Source organism: Candida dubliniensis, chromosome 1 (assembly GCF_000026945.1).
Source record: "Candida dubliniensis CD36 chromosome 1, complete sequence".
In the NCBI taxonomy this organism is placed as follows: Eukaryota; Fungi; Ascomycota; class Pichiomycetes; order Serinales; family Debaryomycetaceae; genus Candida; species Candida dubliniensis.
Genome location: NC_012860.1, coordinates 806397 through 822421, shown reverse-complemented (window position 1 = coordinate 822421; position 16025 = coordinate 806397). Strand labels below are relative to the sequence as shown.

The 16025-nt window shown below is 31.2% G+C and overlaps 6 protein-coding genes across 6 annotated transcripts; 4 read left to right on the top strand and 2 right to left on the bottom strand. All coding sequences in view use genetic code 12, as the record gives it.

Moving 5' to 3' along the window:
• Nucleotides 1-1872: 1872 nt before the first annotated feature.
• On the top strand, nucleotides 1873-3009 carry CD36_03550 (conserved hypothetical protein; the record flags this gene model as incomplete). The annotated part of the gene is made up of 1 exon (XM_002416982.1): nucleotides 1873-3009. The coding sequence occupies one exon, from the start codon at nucleotides 1873-1875 to the stop codon at nucleotides 3007-3009; it is 1137 nt and encodes a 378-aa protein (XP_002417027.1).
• A 122-nt stretch (nucleotides 3010-3131) lies between these two features.
• Nucleotides 3132-4106, bottom strand: CD36_03540 (ribonucleases MRP and P protein subunit, putative; the record flags this gene model as incomplete). Its single annotated transcript, XM_002416981.1, has 1 exon — nucleotides 3132-4106. The coding sequence occupies one exon, from the start codon at nucleotides 4104-4106 to the stop codon at nucleotides 3132-3134; it is 975 nt and encodes a 324-aa protein (XP_002417026.1).
• A 307-nt stretch (nucleotides 4107-4413) lies between these two features.
• CD36_03530 (nucleolar peptidyl-prolyl cis-trans isomerase, putative) lies at nucleotides 4414-5676 on the top strand (the record flags this gene model as incomplete). The annotated part of the gene is made up of 1 exon (XM_002416980.1): nucleotides 4414-5676. One exon carries the CDS (start codon nucleotides 4414-4416, stop codon nucleotides 5674-5676), a length of 1263 nt encoding a protein of 420 aa, XP_002417025.1.
• Nucleotides 5677-7685: 2009 nt separating this feature from the next.
• CD36_03520 (3-hydroxy-3-methylglutaryl-coenzyme A reductase 1, putative) lies at nucleotides 7686-10883 on the top strand (the record flags this gene model as incomplete). The annotated part of the gene is made up of 1 exon (XM_002416979.1): nucleotides 7686-10883. The coding sequence occupies one exon, from the start codon at nucleotides 7686-7688 to the stop codon at nucleotides 10881-10883; it is 3198 nt and encodes a 1065-aa protein (XP_002417024.1).
• A 210-nt stretch (nucleotides 10884-11093) lies between these two features.
• Nucleotides 11094-12908, bottom strand: CD36_03510 (ATF1-like transcription factor, putative; the record flags this gene model as incomplete). Its single annotated transcript, XM_002416978.1, has 2 exons — nucleotides 11094-12791; nucleotides 12897-12908. 2 exons carry the CDS (start codon nucleotides 12906-12908, stop codon nucleotides 11094-11096), a joined length of 1710 nt encoding a protein of 569 aa, XP_002417023.1.
• A 1317-nt stretch (nucleotides 12909-14225) lies between these two features.
• On the top strand, nucleotides 14226-15995 carry CD36_03500 (cystathionine gamma-synthase, putative; the record flags this gene model as incomplete). Its single annotated transcript, XM_002416977.1, has 1 exon — nucleotides 14226-15995. The coding sequence occupies one exon, from the start codon at nucleotides 14226-14228 to the stop codon at nucleotides 15993-15995; it is 1770 nt and encodes a 589-aa protein (XP_002417022.1).
• Nucleotides 15996-16025: the final 30 nt, after the last annotated feature.

Sequence of the window (16025 nt, the reverse complement as noted above, 5' to 3'; positions counted from 1 at the left end):
AATATATAAGAATGAATAGTTTAATAGAAAGAAAGAAAGGAAGGAAGGAAGAATCTGAAACAAATAAATTAAAAGGATAGGGAAAATTTTTTATTATTGAATTTGTTGTTATGGATATATATACATATAAAGAGTGTGTGTTTGCTCAGTGAGTGTATAAAAGAAGAATGGGAAAGCAATGGGAAAGGAAAAAAAAAAAAAAAAAAAAATTTGTATGGGACGGAATATAATTATCTCCGAACGGCTTTAATAAGGGAAGACTAGATATGAGTATTACTAATTACTTACTTACTAACTAAATGTGATATAGAAGGAAAAAAAAAACAAGGTTGCGCTATGACACAATCACAAACACGGATAACCTATTACCATTACTACTACTACCACCACGCACTATCCACTCATCATATTCTATAGGGCCGACTTCGACGCGTCTTTCCACCATCCATCGGAAAAAAAATTGCCGTTTCTTTTTTTCATCCGAAAATGTGTGTAACAAATTACACGCATTCTTTAATTCCGAGTCCGATTATTGGAAATTACACTACATTTTACACACCCGGCTATTCCCAAACAAATTTAAACCAACTTTCATACATATTATAAGCTTTCCAATATTCAACAATTATCAAAAAAATTCAAATCTATCTATCAATACGGCTGAAATACATTATCTAGATAGCATTTTGAATGTTTGAATTGATTAATGTGGTGAATGAATTGCAAAGGGAAGAATTTGAGTCATTTTTTTTTTCTTTTTTTTTTTTTTTTTTTTTTCATTTCCGGTTAACAAATATCAAAAGAGCCAGCTCATCGCCCAATAATAATCAAAATATCCTCACTTGTATAAAATGTGGGATAGATATATATTTACTCAGGTGAATGATTATTAATCGTGTGTGAAAATTTGTTGTGTATTTCCGTTTTGGTTATTGTTCTTTAACCTTCCCACCACCATGTGTCACAGCCATCTATTATTTTCTACATCCATATCTGCCAATCTCTCTTGAATATTTGGGTTTTCTTTTTGATATTTGTTAACTCATAATGGATAAATATCAAATTGAGTTTTGTTATTTCTTGATCTCAATGTGTAGAAGAGTTAGGTCAAACTATTACACTTTAGTATACAACACATCCTCTTCTTACTGATGTTTTCATACGTATTTTCTTCTATGGTTAATTTCTGACTTAACTATGGCTTCCATTCTTTTTTTGTGGATACTTGTAAGCCATTTCTTTGAGTCATTGATTTACTCTTTGGTCTGCACTTAGCTCTCCCCTAATACTGTAATTTGGTTATTAGGAACTGACAAATAACTACCGAAGAAATGTCTACATATATTGAATAAGCTTAATAGTAGTTTGAAATAGTATAACAACTAGTTCATCCCTTTACATTTTTTTGCAGCAAGTCTTTTTTTTGTTTTTTTAGAAGTTTAAGTAGAAAATTTCCTGCCAATAATTTGTTATACTCCCAAGACCAATATCTTCTTATATTTCTTTTTTTTTTTTTTTTTTTTTTTTTCACAGCACAAATTCTGAATAATTTAATCTATCATCAATATTGAAACAACGTAAAGTGTTGTACATCCATTCCATAATAACTGCAATGTTTCTGTTAACCAGTATAATAACCCACATTGATATTGTAGTTGTTGCAACTTATTTGGTGGTAGTAGTAGTGCAGTAGTGTAGTAGTGTAGTGTGGCAAAGTAAATCTTTTGAGACAAGCACAAAAAAATTATTTCTCTTCCTGTCTTGTCTTTCTTCTTCATCAATGTTATAATACTTACTTAGTTAGATCTAAATTTCTACAACTTTATTTAACAAACAAATCCCATTCACTAGGCGAATATTTATTATTTGAAGATGGAACCACTACGACCACCGACACAAATCAAAAAATCGACTAAGAAACTACCATCATTAGTTGATATATCATTATTAAAAATTAAAAAACATATTCATCTGTTAACAGATATTGGTACTACTCCATATCATTTATTAGAACCAGTATTACAACAAATTCCTGCTAAACAATTAAATGAATTAGAATTGAATTGTCAACAATTGTTACCTTATTCTGATAAATTATGGATGAAATTAATCCAAAAAGATTTCCCTGATCGACCTACACCACCACCATCATCATCATCAACTACAACTCCCATAAAATTGAATCCCAAAATCAAGGCTTTTTGTGGATTAGATATGCCATATAAATCATTATATTATAAATATTGTCAAGATCGAGATGAATTTAGAAAAGATTCAGCGAAAAGATTACGTCATGCTAATAAATCATTAGAACGACAAAAATCGAAAAATAAAATTGTTGCCATTGATGAAGTATTAAGAGATCCTACTATTAAATCAAGAAGATTTTATGATTTACCATCATATACTACTAATACAAGAAGAAGTTATGGTATCATGGGTAATAAAAATTCAATTTTAGAAAAGGCAAAAAGAGATACCATGATAAATCGAACATTAATATTTGGTAATGCTAATGCTAATCGACATTTAAATTCATATGATCCATTTGATGCATTTAAAGTGGATAAAAACTCATCAATATCTACTTTATCTAGGGGGAGTAAATTTATGAGACCTCCAAAGACAACCACCACCACTAGTAGTACAACTAGTAATGTTCGACCTGGGGTTAGACGAACTACTTTTTTCAATTCAGCTGGTAGTGGTGGTCAATCAACTAATTTGAGTACTACTAAATCTTCTAATTCGACTAATAACATACCTAACAAGTTAAATACAAATACAGTGACAGATAATACTAAATCAAACTTGAATACTTCACAACAAAAATGTTCAACTAAACCATCGATTTTTTTACATTCTAAACGTAAATCAACAATAATGACTAATGATTCACCTTTAATAAAGAAAAAGAAACCTAGAAAGCAAAATAAACAATCTGAAATGTTGGAAACTAAAGAAACACCAAGTAAATTAAAACCATTAAAATCATCTATTTTCAGTTAAATAATCTGCCCCCCCCTCCTCAAGGCTTCTTTTATCTCCAATTATTATGTATTATTTATATTTTATATTTTATATACACTTGCATTCTTGCATTCTAGCATTCTCTATATATATGTACACTTTTATTTTGTTTTCCTTTTTTTCAATAATCGTCCAGATGAAGTATCATCTAATTTCTTTTTAAACCCTCCACCACCACTACTACTACTACTACTACTGCCACCAGTTGATTCTTTCTGTGGTTTATTATCTTGTAACAAATCACTATTATTATTAACAACAATAGTTTGTCGATAAGATTTTTGTTTTAATTTCCCATTAATTAATACTCTTTGAGGATTAATAGTAATAAATTTTTGACAATTATTTTTCGATAAATCTAAAGGTGAAGAACTTAAAGTTTTCAATAAAATTAAAATATCCGATAAATTTCTTAATTGTAAAGGATTTTGAGCTCCACTTGATATAATTATTCCTCTTGATCTACAACCACGAATTAATTGTAATACATTATTGAAAAAATTCTTTTTAATTAAATTGGCATTAATTGAATCATCCACATAACCACCACAACTATTATTATTATTTCCAGATATTAATTGACTATAACAAATTTCAAATTTTATACCTTTTTCAGTAGCATTATTTAAAGTTTTAAATTTTAAATAAAATGATAATTTTGATGATAAATTTATTGAAATTAAATCAATATCTAAATTTAATATTGATAATTGTAATACTTTTTCATTTAATGGTTGTAAAGCAATTATATCAAAATGATTTTGTAATTTACCAAGTTGAGGTAATTTTGATGAATCATTAACTACTAATGTTAATCGAGTAAATAATTTTAATTTGGGGAATTTTGGTAATAATTCATTTAATAATTGATCTTTAGGAATCGGATTAATATTATTATTGGTGGTGGCAATTGGTATTTTCACTGATTCCAATGATATTTGAAAATTAATTACTTGATGAGTTATCCCTAATGAATAATTGGTGATGATAATATTTCGAAGATTAGTTAATTGTTGTAAAGTTGGTGATTTATCATAATTGTTGATTGGCCATGGTATATTTAAATCATAAGACATGATGAGTAGAATAAGTGTATCGTTGTTCTTGTTCTAGTTTAGGGCAATAGGGAATGTGGTAAAGAATGAATGTGTCTATGTCTGTGTGTGTGTGTATTTTCTCTCTTTTCCTTTTCTTTGCGTGTATATGTGTTAAATTTTATACACAAATTAAGAATGAAATGAGATGAGCTTCTTTCTTTCCTTCATCGCCTCACTTGAAAAAAGAAAAATTTCTATAAACTTCCATTCAATTTTTTTGTTTTTTTTTCATAAACTCCTTTCTTTCATTCTTTTCAATATTCCAAATTAAGAATAAAAGTCAATTATGTCAAATTTAACTCCAATTGCCACGTATAATTTGGCTTTACAACCATTTCAACCAGTTCCTGCCATTGAAGATGATTTCCCAATTTCTATTAGAATCACTTTAGCTTCATTGGACCCTGAAGCTGCCGATGATAAAGCTGAACCTTCAAGTTTAAGAATTTTGAAAAAATCAAACTCATTGTTGAATGATGATTATTTTGAAGATGATGAAGATGATGAAGATGAAGAGGATGAATTAGATGATGATGAAGAAGAAGAGAAAGAAAAATCTTCAAAGAAATCAAATGGTAAGAAATCCAATAAAAAAGATGAAGAAGATGATGATGAAGAAGATGACGATGAAGACGAAGATGACGAAGACGATGATGTTTCTGAATACATTGTTTGTACTTTATCGCCAAAACATCAATATCAACAAACTCTTGATTTAACTATTACTCCAGATGAAGAAGTTTATTTTGTTGTTACTGGTTCATATCCAATTCATTTGACTGGTAATTATATTGAACATCCAGCTGATCAAGATGATGAAGATTATGATGATGACGATGAAGATTACGATGATGAGTATGATTTGTCTCCAGATGAAGATGAAATCATTTATGGTGCTCCATTAGATGATGATGATGAAGAAGAAGAGAGTGATGAAGAAGAAACTCCAAAAATTGAAGAAATTATTGAAGAAAAAGAAAAGGAAACGGAAACTGCCAAAGAATCTAAAAAAAGAGTAGCTGAAGAACCAACTTCTAAAAAATCTAAAAAAGCTAAAAAAGATGAAAAGAAATCGGTTCAATTTTCAAAAGAATTAGAACAAGGTCCAACTGGTTCTACTTTAGTTGAAAACAACAATAAAAAGTCTAATGCTTCAACTAAAGATAAAAAAGATACTTCAGTGAATGATGATGGTGATAAAAAGAAAAAATTCCCTACTAAAACTTTATTGGGTGGAGTTATAACTGAAGATAGGAAAATTGGTTCTGGTGCCACTGCTAAATCTGGTAATAAAGTTGGTATTAGATATATTGGTAAATTGAAAAATGGTAAAGTTTTCGATAAAAATACTTCAGGGAAACCATTTAGTTTTAAATTGGGTAAAGGTGAATGTATTAAAGGATTTGATTTAGGTGTTACTGGTATGGCTGTTGGTGGTGAAAGAAGAGTTATTATCCCACCAAAAATGGGATATGGATCTCAAGCTTTACCTGGTATTCCAGCTAATTCTGAATTGACTTTTGATATTAAATTGGTTTCATTGAAATAAGTTAGTTTGTTACCGTTATTTTGTAATTTTATATATTATTAGACAACCCGTATTTTTTTTTTTTATATATAGTAATATTACGTTTTTTCAATTATATTTACTTGTAAACCGAGCTTTGTGTGTATAATCAAATATTGGTTAATACATCGATAAGAATTTTTTTAGGTTCCTGATACTTTCATATCAAGTGGAAACCATGGTATCCATTGGAGTGCTTCCTGATTGACTTCAAAAGAGTTTCTTAGTGTTGATGGTGTTTTAATTAGAAATTGGTTGCAAATACACGTCAAAAAAAAAAAAAAAATAAATAGATGCCTAACAACAACTAGACACAATTCCTGTTATAATCCCACGGTTGAATCTCAAATAAGATAGTGTAGGACTATATATAAGTATATTAATCTTATTTGATAAATACTAGTTGAATGAATGTATGGTTGTTGAAGGAGATGATGATAATAAATTGAACATGTGGGGAGCAGCAAAGTGCATGGAGAATGATAAATTTGAATAATTTTTTTTTTTGTTGCACTATGTCGTCCTCGTCGTATAAATCTTTAATTAAATTTGCGATACGATGATGATGATGACCACAATAAAAAACATGGTAGCGACAACTACCCACCAAATTTTTTTTGTTACAATAACTAAATATCTCCACATAAATATGTATATATATATATAAAGAGTATAATAAATGATTAATAAATATAATCTGGAGAAGAATCATTTACTTTTTTTTTTTTTTTGATTTCTTTCAATTTGCAGTTTCAACAAAAGAAAGCAAACTTCATCATCTCTTTAACATATTCTCTCGGCTATTGCTACCATTTAGCTAATTTCTTATTACAGATCTATTTCGTCGTATTCATCCATTTTACTATTCCACTTCAATTGGTCGTCCATTCTTTATTTGATTTTTGACAGTACTATCAATATCAACTTCAAATTTGAGTTGAATATAGTAAATACAAATACACGCAATAACAACAACAACAACAACCACAACAGACTTCCATTGTTGGGTATTTGTAATCCGCCTTTTACTTTTCTTTCCTCACATCATTCCTATCTGTCTTGGCTACATCCTTTTCATTTGGCTTTTCCTTGCATCACAAACCTTTGCAATCTACCTTCCACTCCTTTCTTATTCCCTCTCGACTTGACAACCAACAAGGTTTTATTAACCAATAAGTGAGTCAGTCAGGGCATTCAAGAAAGTACAATACATTACACTACACTACCTGACAATATTATTTCAATTTGATAAAGTGGTTCTTGGGTTTGGGTTGTCGTTTTTCCACTACAATCAAATCAAAGATTATAACCTCTATTGTTGAATTTTGGGGGAGGTATAATTGAAAATACATAATTTATTCCAATTTGTGATTAATTTCTTTTTTTTTTTTTTGAACCTCAACTGATTGACAAAACACAGACAGAGAAATCCCTAAAGACAACAAGGAAAAATTTTTCAACTACGAAACAAAACAGAGGACAGAACAGAACAGAACAATCCCTATTGTTCATTTGTGTATATATATTTATTGAATAAGGCTTTTTTTTCATCTATAAATATAGCACATACATCTCATAACTACAATCTTATTATTATCATTATTATTATTTATTTAGTAATTTTATTGGAAAAATTTGATTCTCGAGAAAGAAAGACAGACAGAAAAAAAAAAAAAAAAATTCACCTAAACAAATCTTTTTCCCAACCAACTTCCCAATCCCCATCCCAACTCATTGAAATAAAATATTTCTTTCTAGCAAAGGAGTCTTTTTTTTTTTTTTTGTTTTCAAGAATTCCTATAATCACATTAGAGAATCAATTCAACTTTATTCAATAGGTGTCCTGAAAACTAACTAAACGAGTTCGCCTTTTTTTTTTTTTTCTTCAATTTTTTCAATTTTTTCAGATTCTTCACAAATAGAAAGAAAGACAACCATTCCACATTAGTATTTCTTTCCTGGGGTTAAAAAGTATTAGTTAGAAATCAATTATGCTTAATTTTCTAACAGAAGTCACTGGTGCTTTAGCACAAACTTCTGCTCGTCGACCAATTCAATTTATGGTTGTACCTGCTTTATTAGCATCGATCGCGTATTTATCAATCATTGACGATTATATTCCTGAGCATATTAAATCTAGTTCTGGTTTATCAGGTATAAGTTATTATCATCCTTATACTTCATCTCATTATAAATCTCAACCTGATTTGGATAAATGGACTGCCATTGATAAAGATCATATCAATGATGATATTTATACTCAAGCTAATCGAATTAGTGTTATACCATTAAGATTTAGAAGATTTCAAGATGTTGTTCCAAATGTTCCTAATGCCATTCAAATTTCTGATAATGAACAAATTTTAATTATCCCAACTAATGAAATTGAAAATTCATTAGATCAATTACAAGAAATAACTAATAATGGAATCACTTGGAAAGCAAGAAATAATGATAAATTGGCAAAATATTATGATTATATAAGATATGGATTCAATAAAATTCAAGATGCCATTCAACATGCAGAAAATTTTGATATACTTTTAATATTTGTAGCATATCTTGGCATGTGGTATGCAATAATTAAAGTATTTGTTGATATGAGGAAAATAGGTTCGAAATTTTGGTTAGCTTTTTCCACATTAACTTCATCAACATTTGCATTTTTATTGGCATTACTTGTATCAAATAAATTTTTAAATACTAAAGTTTCATTATTAAGTCTTTCTGAAGGAATTCCATTTTTTGTTTCAGTAATTGGATTTAAACATAAAGTATCAATTGCCACTATTGTTGCCAATTCTTCTACGGCATCACCAGAAGATGTTCCTCATGTTGTTGGTAAAGCAGTTTCTTCTCATTGTTTAAGTATGTTGAGAGATCATTTAGTGGTTATTGGTGGATTACTTTCTTGTGCCATATATGCTCATCATTTGACAGGGTTAAGAAATTTTTGTATTTTAAGTTCATTGATTTTATCATTTGATTTGATTTTGGTTTATACATTTTTTTCAGCTATTTTAGGTTTAAAAGTTGAAATCAATCGTGCTCGTCGTACTGAGGATTTACAAAATGCTTTAGAAGAAGAAGGAATTTCTTCATTAGTGGCAGCAAGAGTTGCTGAACAATCAGCTACTATTGAACATCCTAATGAACATAATTTTTTCAAATCCAATAATTCTTCTATAGCTTATTTCAAAGTGATAATGAGTCTTGGATTTTTTGCTTTCCATGCTTTTTGGTTAGGTAGCTCTTGGTTATATAGTACTACTGATGGTGGTGAAAGTTTTAGTCGGTTTTCATTCCTTTCCAATATTCCAAGTTTAAGTAAGGATATTTCTCAACAAATCCCAATTGGGAAAAAAGGTACCGTGGTTACAATTTTACCTACCATATTTTTTATGCCATCGGGATTTATTGTTCAATTGGAAGATTTCATTTATCTTGTATTGAGTAAATTTAGCAGTGCCATTAGAGATAGTATAATTTCCAAGTTTTTGGTGTTTGGATTTGCCCTTTCAGTCGTTACTAATGTTTATTTTTTGAATGCTGCTCGTTATCAAGTAAGTGCTACTCATAAATTGATTGAAAAAGAAATTTCCCGTCCTCAAGAGAATACTACCACTTCCACCACCACTGCCACCACTTCTTCTTCGGGTGTTGCCACTTCCAAGGATAAGAGATTGAAATCTGTTCGAGAAATCCCCGATAATGAAAATGATGAATCATCAGATGAAGAACTTGAAATTAAAGCCCCGGTTAAAGTATTACCACTTGAACAATGTGTTAAAGTATTGAAAGAGGGTCAAGTGAAAACTTTATCTAATGATGAAGTATCATCTTTAGTTGTTGGTGGTAAATTACCATTATATGCATTGGAAAAACAATTAGCTGATAATAAACGAGCAGTTATAGTCCGTCGTAAAGCTATTGCAAAATTAGCTAATGCTCCAGTATTAGATACAAATCGTTTACCTTATGCTCATTATGATTATGATAGAGTATTTGGAGCTTGTTGTGAAAATGTCATTGGATATATGCCGTTACCAGTTGGAGTTGCTGGTCCATTAATTATTGATGAAAAACCATATCATATTCCTATGGCTACTACTGAAGGTTGTCTTGTTGCTTCTACCATGCGTGGTTGTAAAGCTATTAATGCTGGTGGTGGGGTTGAAACCGTTTTAACTCGTGATGGAATGACAAGAGGTCCATGTGTTCGTTTCCCAACATTGAAAAGAGCTGGTGCTGCTAAATTATGGATTGATTCTGAACAAGGTCAAGCCACTATTAAAAAAGCTTTCAATTCAACTTCTAGATTTGCTCGTTTACAACATATTCAAACTGCACTTGCTGGAACCTCATTATTTATTCGATTCAGAACTACTACTGGTGATGCTATGGGGATGAATATGATTTCTAAAGGGGTTGAATATTCATTGAAATATATGGTTGAAGAATGTGGTTGGGATGATATGGAAATTGTTTCTGTATCAGGTAATTATTGTACTGATAAAAAACCTGCTGCCATCAATTGGATTGAAGGTAGAGGTAAATCCATTGTTGCTGCTGCTCGTATTCCTGCTGATGTCGTTACTAAAGTTTTAAAATCTGATGTTGATGCATTAGTGGAATTAAATATTTCTAAAAATTTGGTGGGGTCAGCTATGGCTGGTTCAGTTGGAGGATTTAATGCTCATGCAGCAAATTTAGTCACTGCAGTATATTTAGCATGTGGACAAGATCCAGCTCAAAATGTAGAATCTTCCAATTGTATTACATTAATGGAAAAGGATAAAGAAACTGGTGATTTGAATGTTTCAGTGTCAATGCCATCAATTGAAGTAGGAACAATTGGTGGTGGTACTATTTTAGAACCTCAAGGTGCTATGTTAGATTTATTAGGTGTTCGTGGTCCTCATCCAACTAATCCAGGGGAAAATGCTCGTCAATTGGCTAAAATTGTTGCCTCAGCAGTGTTGGCTGCGGAATTATCTCTTTGTTCTGCTTTGGCTGCTGGTCATTTAGTCCAATCACATATGCAACATAACCGTAGTAAAGCACCTGGTGCTGCTGCTCCTACAACTCCAGCCATTACTGATGCAAAAGCTAGTAATGGAAGTATTGCTACTAATGGGAAAGATTTGAGACGTCTTGAAGAAGGTTCAGTAACATGTATTAAGTCTTAGATATAAATGTACATACAAGGTATATTTGAAAGAAGCTATATATATATATATATATATTCCCTAGTATTCTTTGTACAACATATATGTATATATAAATTTGCAACTAACTACAATTGTTTTGGTTTTTCTAATTAATACTAAGAATACATTATAAGTTATATAAATAAAAAAGGAATACATACATTTAATAATAGTAATAATGATAACAATCTATGTAGGATTTAAAGTAGTTGGTATAGTTGATGGAATTGATGTAACGTTTGTTGGAACAGTATTTGGTTTCAGTAATAATCCATCAATAATTTCATCTTGAATATTATGTTTTTTTTTTAAAAGTAATATGGCACCACGTAATTTATTTACTTCAGCAGATAATTCTCTATAACCATTTGAATAAAATTCTAATTCTTCCTCCATTTTTTGAATTAATAATTTTTTACGTTGACGACATTTAGATGCAGCAACACGATTTCGTTCAAGGAAATTTTTCCGTTTATCTTCTTCAGTAAGAGTTGTAGAAGAATTCTTCCTATTTTTGGATTTAGTAGTTGTTGGTGTTGTTGTTGTTGTGCCATTGGTGGTGGTAGTGGTAGTGGTGGTGGTGTTATTGTTTGATTTAGTGGATGTTGTTTCATCCCCATTTTCTAAATGTCCTTCATTTGGTTCTACTTCTACATTATGGTTTTCTTCAATGCCATTTTCTTTTTGAGATACACTCTCGCCCTCTGCTTTATTCAATGAATTCTGGTGATCATCTTCATTCAATTCTCGATTGTTTTTACCCTTTGATTTTGATTTCGGTTCTTTTTTCTTGCCCTTGGTAACTTTAGGCTTTTTATTACTTGCACCAGCAGTGTCATTCTTTCTTTTTTTGGTAGTAGTGTTCGTAGTAGCTAAGTCAGTTTCCAAGTTGGTTGTTTCTGATGAAGCAGGCTTCGATTCAGGAATTATATCAAATGCAATAGATTGGTTCTCTGGAATAGTATGAATTTGTTGTGCTATCACTGGTTGCTGTTGATGCTGTTGTGGTTGTGGTTGTGATGGCGGAAGTCCACCAACAATCGCTTGAGATGATTGGTCCAGTTGAAGTTGTTGAGTTTGAGGAATATTTACTTGAGAACCAAGAGCAGTTGACTCTGGTATTGGTCCCACTGAGTTATTTGTAGTTGGTTGAACTAAATGGGACAGATTATTTTGCAGAAAGCTGCTTGTAGTAGGGATTAATAAACTCAGAGGGGTTTGTGTAATACCTAATAAACTGGATAACCCAGGCGTAATGGGTCCATTCAATAATGCGCCTGGAGTGGATAAACCAGGAACTAAATTACTACCAAATCCAAAGTTATTTAAACCACCAGGTGTTAATCCCAGTCTAATATTTGATTCGTTTGGTGTTAATCCGGTTTTACGCATTCCTGACATAAATTGGTTGAAATTATGAGGCTGAGGCTGAGACTGCTGTTGTTGTTGTTGTTGTTGTTGTTGTTGAAAAGTTTGATTAGTAGGTAATACACCCCATATGCTCGAACCAAGAGTATCGGGGTTACTTGGTAAACTCCCACTATTTGTGCTGTTTGAATACTGTCTGGTTGTTGTGCCACCGGGAGATAATCCTATAGGTGGCAATCTTCTTCCTCCAGGTGTAAACAAAGGAGGCGTAATACCTGGTAATTTACCATTAACACCTTGTTGTTGGTTGACACTGGAGATATTAGGAATATGTAGGTTGTGTTTATTGCTGGAACTGCCATTCTTTATTGATGATCCACTAGTGGCCACACTATTTACTTCAGAAATAGCGTCATTATTTGAAGCTGCTGCCAACTCATTTAACGATACACTCGAAGATTCTTTAGTAGCAAATGATCTTTCGAAAGGATTAAGTTCTAAATCAAATTTGGATTTATGCTGCTATTAATAATAAATTTATTGGGGGTGGGTCATTACTGTTAGTATATGAATGATGTAATTGGCTTCTCTGCCAACGAAAAAAAAAAAAAACTCTATACTTACGTCACTGGACATCGTCTTTTGAACTAAAAAAAAAAATGAATAAAGATCTGAACGATGGAAAGCTAAACTTTTGAACTCTAAATGTGTTGAGAATGATCTTCTTTTCTTAAATGTTTCCTTCTTTGTTTATAAATGGTTCCCCTGTATTAATAGAAAGAATATGTTGTATGAATAGAGATGGATATTTCCCGAACAACAACAAAGGAGGAAAAAAAAAAAAAAAACAACAAAAACAAAAAAAAAAAAAACTAAATTGATTAATTCTTCTTTTGCTCTCTCCTTCTCTCTCTGTTGATTTCTTTTCTCTTTTGTAAGAAATTCTGGAAACATTTTTACTCGAGTAAGTAAAGTAAAAGAATTCAATCATTAAACAATAATCAGTATACATATATTCATACTATTATTACACAGGGGTACAGCCAGTTCATAACTTACTGTTGTTAAAAAGATACTTCACCAATTTTTGAAACAATGCAGAATTTATTAATATAAAAAAAGAAATAACCACCAAAAATGTGTGAACGCAACAACACCAAATTTGGCTTTTAAGTTTATCGATTAACAACACCGGTGAATGAAATATGATAATGTAGTATTTAATAGAAGTAGTAGTAGTTGTGGTGGTGGTTTTAGTTCAATCAGAAAATAACAGAGTCAAAGAAAAAAAGCTTTAACAAATTAGTTAGGGGACTTCATTTTCCCGTTTACGTCATTGAAACATCCTCGGCTATTTTACACTTGCATTTGTGGCCACACCACACACACATTATACGCGAATAATGATGATTATTACCTCTATACACGACCAACATGACGATCCTTTCATACTGCTAGAAGGTATATATTGATGATAATATCCCCCAGAAGATGTATATAAACATGTTCTTAGCCAGATTATTTGTTAATGTGTACACCGCTTGCAAGCACTTACTGCGTTAATAGCCAAGCTCGAAAGTCGTAGACTAGAGAAGGAATTAATCTTGACCCCACCCCAGAAGAAGCTTTGAGATAACTGCATTTCAATCGAGGACTGATTTTAGTGGCAGCTGGATGGAGATTCATCCTGGACAGTCATATATATATGTGTGTGGGGATTTGTGACGTTTAAATACTTAGCATGTTAACATCACGTGACTATGATTAAGTTGAAAAAGAAAATCAATTGAGTCACCATAGATCAGAAAATGGAAAAAATTGCACTACTGACTCATCAACAAGAGAGAGAGAACGAACGAAAGACAAAAAAAGAATGTCACAATGAAGAAATCATAATCATTCAATTTTCTTTATCTTTATTAACTTTCTTCTTTTGATTAACTCATATTAGATATGCCTTCACAGGAAATAGGGGTGCCAATCCCAAATCTACCACATGCTGTTTCTGTGACTTTACCAACATGGGAAGCAACTGTTGGATATGAAGAAGGTGAAGATTGGGTAGTTTCGAAAATGAATTCAGGTTATCCACGATTCTTTATTCATTCGTCAATTCAAAAATTGTGCTCCAATTTAGAAAAAAAATATGGTCGAGATGGGGAAAGATGTATGTGTTTCCCAAGTTATAAAGTAGCTAAACGATGTCGTGAATTTATTAAAACTCATACTATTAATCCAACATCATTTAAGATTCGAGTATTACAATTGAGCACACTTGAACCAACCAATGATAATGAAAAATCCACTAGGATAGGAGCCACTATTGGGGTGGTTTTTTTCCCTAGATCAGAATACCATTTGGCAAAGAATTATTGGCAACATTCGGGTGAAGGTATTTCATCAAGAATGGGGGAATATATCTTAAAGGAATTATTTGAAAAAGATAATGATAATTCAAATGGTACTGATGTTTCTAAGTTGAAAGGAAACCTCAAACAAGAACTCCAATCTTTACAAATTCAAAGTCGTTCTCCCTCAATTTCTGCATCTCGAGCATCTAGTGCTTCTGGATATAATATCGATGATGTTAATCGTGATTTTGATTCGTTTATTGAACAAAAATATGGTCGAGTTTTAGATTTGAAATTTGCCAATGAAGCAAAAGCAGCTTTGAGAAGAAGAATTGCTGGTAAGGCAGATAAATCAACTGAACGACTTGAAGAATTAGAAAGGGCGAAAAGAGGTAAACATTTAAATGAAAATGATGTATATTTATTTCCTTCAGGGATGGCATCTATATTTTATGCTCATCATGCATTACTCAATATTTCCAAACAACCTAAAAAATCTGTTTGTTTTGGATTCCCTTATGTTGATACTTTGAATATATTGAAGAAATTTGGTCCAGGGGTACATTTCCTTGGATTAGGTGATGATGCATCTTTAGATAAATTGGAAGAAGAATTAAGTCAAGGATTGGATATATTGGCACTTTTCTGTGAATGCCCATCAAATCCACTTTTGAAAACTCCAAATTTAAATAGAATAAGACAATTGGCCGATAAATATAATTTTGCCATTGTTATAGATGAAACTGTTGGTAATTTCATTAATATTCATGTGTTACCATTTGCTGATATGGTGGCATCTTCATTAACTAAAGTATTTTCAGGTGATTCAAATGTTTTAGGTGGATCTTTAATATTGAATCCAGATTCTAAATATTATAATATTTTGAAACAATTTTTCAATAAAGAATATGAAGATTTATTTTGGGCTGAAGATGCTCTTTGGTTAGAACGTAATTCACGTGATTTCGTTGAAAGGGTACATAAAATTGATGATACTTCGGAAAAAGTGGTTGCATTACTCCAAAAGAGTCCATTAATTTCTCAAATTTATTATCCTAGTGTTTCTGATACGAAAAAATATTATGATGTCATAAAGAATGAAGGTGGTGGATATGGAGGATTGATATCATTTTTGTTTAAACAACCTCAACAAGCTGTCAAATTTTTCAATGCAGTAAATCTTCACAAGGGACCTTCTTTAGGTACAAATTTCACTTTGGCATGTCCTTATGCTATATTAGCTCATTATCAAGAATTAGATGAGATTTCTCAATGGGGAGTCGATAGAAATTTGATCCGTATAAGTATTGGATTAGAAGACCCCATTGAATTGTTAGATGTATTACAAAAAAGTTTGGATGAAAGTATATAGGATGATATAATAATATAGACTTGGATATAT